The following is a 6,000-nucleotide window of genomic DNA, read 5'->3' as shown; positions in this document are numbered from 1 at the left end:
GAAGACCATGGGGGAGAGGAAGGGGGGGAAAAAGTTACAGAGAGGGAGGGAGGCAAACCATAAGAGACTCTTGGGTATTGAGAACAAAGTGAGGGTTGATGGGGGGTGGGGGAGAGGGGAAAGGGGTGACGGGCATTGAGGAGGGCACCTTTTGGGATGAGCACTGGGTAAACCAATTTGATAATAAATTATATTAAAAAAAAAAAAGGAAAAGAAAGAATAGCTCATTCATAGACTTAATTTCAAAATGTGTTAAATTCTTGCTATTCTAAAGTGATCATCAAAGCTGTTGCTTGTTTTACTGTTATTTACCATATACCTACTGCTTTGCTTTCAGGTCTCATTTTTGCCCAAAGTAAAGAGGTCTCAATAGAATTAAAAAAAAAAAAAAAAATCTGGTGCAAGATCCTAAAAATCTACCCTTTTGCTTTCTGGATCAACTAGTCTGTTAAATCAGCTTCTATCAGCACATGTTTAGGAATACATAAATTCAATAACACAAATGAGAAAATAAACTTTCCTCCCTGATACAGCATTGTTCTGGACATCTGTCACAACACTCATGTGCCAGGTAAAATGTGTTGACTCACCGAACGTGGCAATATGCTAATATCCATCCATCATCCACCAACACCCGTCTTTCAGGTCTGAAATTCATTTTTAAGTCCATTCCATAAGCTCCATATACATGTACCAGGAGAGGTTTCTTCTGCAAGTCCTCAGAATCCGTTTTGTGGAAAATAGTCATTGGCACTGATTTTCCATCCTGGAAATGAAGAGTTACTACGCAATGTAAATAAAAGTTTTTTAAAACAGTTTATCCCTAATTTTATGCATTGGTTACTGATGTTGAATACAAACTTCATTTAATTGAGACAACGGAGGGGCTCCTGGCTGGCTCACTCGGTGGAGCATGTATGTGACTCTTAAGAGTTGTGAGTTCAAGCTTCACATTGGATATAGAAATTACGTAAAAAAAAAAAAAAAGGACAACAGAGTTATGGTTAAGGTCTTTAAAAATACATCATGGTTCATCCCCATTTTTAGCTATTCTGCTGACCCATAATGCTAACTAGAAAAGAGCAGCAAAACTCAGGCTTGAAAACATTTTATGAAATGCAGCTTTCCAAGACAGTGAAGTGATTTTAAAGAGTTCTTTACTACCTACTATTACTGCAATTTTTTTCTTTCAAGATTAAGTCAAAATATAGCTACCAAAATTAGACGTACTAGCATAGTTAATTTCCCCACACCTATGGCTAGATACTGACATTTCACATCTTTGCGTATTTACAAATAGGTTGACTAAAGAAGTTTTAACTGCTCAATTTTCTGTCCTCTATAGGCAGAATCCTCAACCATTAAGCGCCAGAATTTCACTTAGTTTCACTGTTCTTTCCACTTAGGATATGATAACTACAACATTTTGATGGATTGGTATATGGTATAGTTACACATTTCTAAAGCAAAACAAAGCCTAAAAATATATATTTTTTTTCTTTTCTTTTTGAGTGTAAGAGGGGGAGGGGCAGAGAGAGAGACGGGAACAGGATCTGAAGCCAGCTCTGCGCTGGGAGTGGAGGACCTGATATGGGGCTTGAACTAACGAACCGTGAGATCATTACCTAACCTGAATTCGGATGCTCAACTGACTGAGCTCAACCGACTGCGCCCCTGTAAACATATTCTGTTGACAAAAAACCAAACACAAAAATCTGGAAAGTGATACAATAAATGGTAAACAATAATTATATCTAAGAGGTACAGCAAATGGGACTGAAAAGTAGTCATCTAAACTTTGTACATTCTGCATTTTTGTATTTATTCTAAGAAATGTGTATTGCTCTTGTATTATTAAAAAAATACACTTAAAGATTTAAAAGAAAATCAACGAAGAAAAAAATTCATAAAGACAAAAAGGCTGTGTCATAATTCATTGCCAACACATATGAAATTATCTGATGTTTGATAGGTCAAGGTCTGAAAATTCCTTAAATCCAAAGGCCACAGTTTATTAATTTGTTCCCCACTTGCACAAATTTTCTTTTATACTTTTTACTCTGCCCTCAGTCTTACCTCTTTTACTCTACACTTTGGCCATATTGTCCTCCTTTACTTAAAAAAAAATTTATTTAAGTAATCTGTACACCCAACATGTGGCTTGAGCTCACAACCCTGAGATCAAAAGTTGCATCCTCTTGCAACTGAGTCAACCAGGCACCCCTTCCTTTCTACTTCTTGAAAGCACCATTTCTCCCTCAATTCAGGCCTCTACACAAATGTATTCCTCCTGCCCCTTTTCTAGTTAGATTCTTAATCATCCTTGAGGTTTTACCTGAGACATCACTTTCTCAGAAGCCTTCAGTGATCCCTCCAGCCTATGTAAGGTCCCTGTGCCATGTTTCCACTGTACTCAACACGGCGTCCTTTGCAGCAGTCAGTACATTAGCACTTACTCCTTCAACATCAATCATCTTCCCTACTAGATTCAAACACTCTAGTCAACTGCTTACCACCTTCACAATTTTTTGCCATTACCTAGAAACCAACTTTGACAATTTCTTGAAGTCAACTTTCAAAATTCAAATTCAAAATTCAAATATTAACAAGCCTTGATGAAATCAATGACTTGACATGCTAGCTATAAATTTTCTAAGCCATGTTAAAATAAATACGGGAGTATTTAAAAAAAAAAAAATCCATGGATCCCTTAAGATCATTTGGGTCTTACTGTGGTATGTGAGATCCACTTCAGAAACCCATGCTGCTTTAACACCAGCAGCAACTGCACAATGCTTGACAAGTAGTATGAATGCAGTAGATGGGGGCTCAGAGTTGGGATTACAAAGACTTACCTTGCTTTTGGCTTCTAGACGTAAAACACGACTAGTCTTTGTGATTGGGTCTTCATGCCCAGTTTCCTCAAATAGTTTGCCTTCTGCAAATTTGTATGTGTAGTATTTTGGGGGACGTATTGGAGAGCAAAGCTGGAAGGGGCAGTTCTTTGGGTCTGAATTGGTATCCATTATGAATCCACAGGCCCAAGGAGGAAGCTAAAGAAATAAAAGTTATTTTTACTCTTTATCTACACACTAAGTATCATTAATTAAATTTGAGTCAGCTACAAACAAGATGATGTGGACATCAAGTTTACTTTTATCCATTATAAGTAATTCCTCATTTAACTATTATTTCAGCACAACAGAATATATTTCAAGTAACAAATGAACAGGACTCCACACTAATGACCAATAAAATAAGGAAAAATTATAGGAAAATGGTTTATCATGACTCTGGATTTATACAGGATCTCCTTTAATAAAGCCATTTATTTTGGGTATAAACTTGGGAAGTGAATAGTAAAATGGTTACGAATAAGAGCAAATCAAATAATAATTCCAGAACCCGGCAACATCTCCAGATCTCCGTTCTCAGAGAACATGAAATCTCGCTCAGGTGTTTTTTTAATGATTTACACCCACCAGCACTTCCCCTGTGGCCTAGACAGCCACAGTGGTGACAGCTATCATGCCAGGGCTACAAACTCACTCAGCAGCACTAAAGCATTTACAATTTGTTTCTAACTTCAGCCCCCAGGCTAACTGTTGTGCAGAACAAAACCTTTCCTGGCACATACACTCTGAGAAACTCACAGCTATTATGATTAGGATTCTTCACTTTAAGAAAAAAGGAAAGGAATCAAAATTTATTCTCTCAGAGCAGCAGGGTCCAGTTTCAAGCCTGCCACTAACATCCCTCTTACACCTTTCAAAGAATTGTGGTAAGCAGGCTGGCAGAATATAAGAAATGGTACCGAGAGTCAGAACATTAAAAGAAAATTGCCTTTCCTTTCCCGAGTAATTGTAGAAAGAAAATCAGAGGTCTTGGCACAGCAATGTCACGGGTTGGCATTATTCAAAAAGGGTAGGTGGGGGCTGTGTGCATAAAGAGTGCATCATCTGACCTGTAGAAACTACAGCCAGAGTTTATGTTCACAGAGCATATGTCTTACTATTAGTCCAAAGAATCGATCTTCCTGAACACTCCAAGGATATATATTCAAAATATCTCTCAAAGAGAGTTCCTAATTTACTGTCCTCAGACTGAGAATTATGTTCAAGGATAATCTGTCTACTTAAGTGAAAGCCATAAAACGGAAAGAAGCATGTGGCACATCAAAGTTGTGAAGTCTGGAAGCATAAATGGGAGTGAGTAAATGGAGACCTTGCTGGGAAAAACCACCATCGCTTCTCACTACTCATGTTGTAACCAGGTCTCAGAAAGAGGGTACATGATGCCTAAGTCCACAGAGGCACAAATTTTTCTGTCCTTTGGTGAAACTTTAAAAGAGTTTCCATGTGCCCCATGTGGTAAGTGGTCATAGTTTCAAACCAAGTAGTTCCAATAAATAACTCTTTTGGGTGTATTTCTTAAAGTACTGGGACCAAGGGTAAAGTTTTACCATAACAAAAACTGTTCTAGTTTGTCTAGTTCTAGTTGTCCAGAAATAAATGTTAACCATCTCAAGGATATCTTAAACCGCATTTCCTATTGAGAAACCTGCAGTACTATCTGGGTATGTTAATGGACAGCACCCAAGAATAATAATAAATTGGCTAGGTGATCTGCAGATATTTCTTTGATACACGAAAGAAACAGGTTCAGCGCTAGCATCCTACCAGCAATCGTAGTCATCTCACTGAAAGAAAACTGGCCCAAGTGTGCAAATGCCTCCATGTGAACTGATATTAGTACAAAGCAAAAAATCTCCCCAAGATTTGCTTAAATTAAGTATCATAACCAATTAAATTATCATAGCTTCTTTTTGTGAAAAAAAAAAAAATTACCAAGAAAAACTGGTAATATGATGACCAAAGATAGGAGGCAAATATATTAAGGATTTTACATTTCTGTTGCCCAGATGGAGTTTAAAAAGATCTTTTAGTGAAGTGCCTACTAGGCGGAGATGTTACATACAGAAATATTTTAAAATATAGTCTGGCTTAAAGATTTTGTCCTTTGTGTATGCCATTGTCCCTGCATATTAATCAGTATTATCCAGTTCATGAAAGGCTCTGATCTATAAAATTTTCTTTAAGTAGAACCTAATATGTAATGTAGTATTGATTCTATGTGTTGATGACTCAAAACACTGTAACAAAGCCCAAAAGGGTCAGGGAATAAAGGGAGGATATAGAATAAATTACAGATATGATGTTCCACTGGAGATATTCCTGGAAGCATCAGGCCCTGGAGAACAGAAGACATTATACCGCAGGACACTACAGGACCTCTTCTTCATAAAGCCATTACCCTCAAGAACAAGAGATGTAGTTGACTTTCCTCACACAGAAATAGGCATAGAAACTTAGACAAAATGAGAAGACACGCTTTGTCTCAAATGAACAAAAAGCCAGAGATTTAAGTGAAACATAGAAGTAATATGCCTGATGAAGAATTTAAAGCAATGATCGTAAGGATACTCACCAGACTTGAGAAAAGAATGGTGGACATCAGTGAAACTATTAGCACAGATAAGGAATAATATACCAGAGATAAAGGGTTCAATAAACAAAATGAGAAACGTGCTTGATACAATGAATAGCAGGCTGGAAGCAGAGGAACGAATTAATTACCTAGAAGACAGAGTAATGGAAAGTAATCAAGGTGAACAAAAGAGAGAAAAAAGAATTATGGAAAATGAGAATGGACTTAGGGAACTCAGTGACTCCATCAAACATAGTAACAGTTGTATTCTAGGAGTCCCATAAGAAGATAAAGAAAAGGGGGCAGAGAATTTGAGAAATAATAGATGAAAACTTACCTAATCTGGAGAAGGAAAGAGAGAGAAATCCAGATCCAGGATGCACAGAGAACCACCACCCCCTCCTCGGATAAAAATCAACAAAAGCAGATCCATAGCAAGGCATATTGTAATTAAAATGGCAGAATATAGTGATAAAGAAAAAATATTAAAAGTAGCAAGTCAAGGGGTGCCTG

At 37.2% G+C, this 6,000-nt stretch overlaps 1 protein-coding gene across 5 annotated transcripts in view; it reads right to left on the bottom strand.

The window, feature by feature from the left end:
• The window catches only part of PREPL (prolyl endopeptidase like), a 63,764-nt gene that overhangs the window by 15,543 nt on the left and 42,221 nt on the right, over nucleotides 1-6,000 (bottom strand). For all 5 annotated transcript variants that reach the window (XM_040453868.1, XM_040453866.1, XM_040453867.1 and 2 more), the window contains 2 exons: nucleotides 2,856-3,053; nucleotides 591-766 (listed from right to left, as the gene is read on the bottom strand). In XM_040453868.1, the coding sequence (XP_040309802.1) occupies nucleotides 591-766; nucleotides 2,856-3,053 (374 nt within the window). The remainder of the gene's footprint in view (nucleotides 1-590; nucleotides 767-2,855; nucleotides 3,054-6,000) is intronic.

Source organism: Herpailurus yagouaroundi, unplaced genomic scaffold, assembly GCF_014898765.1.
Source record: "Herpailurus yagouaroundi ecotype Mexico unplaced genomic scaffold, PumYag 210, whole genome shotgun sequence".
In the NCBI taxonomy this organism is placed as follows: Eukaryota; Metazoa; Chordata; class Mammalia; order Carnivora; family Felidae; genus Herpailurus; species Herpailurus yagouaroundi.
The sequence above is the reverse complement of the archived record's forward strand: the minus strand, read 5'-3'. Positions and strand labels throughout refer to the sequence as shown.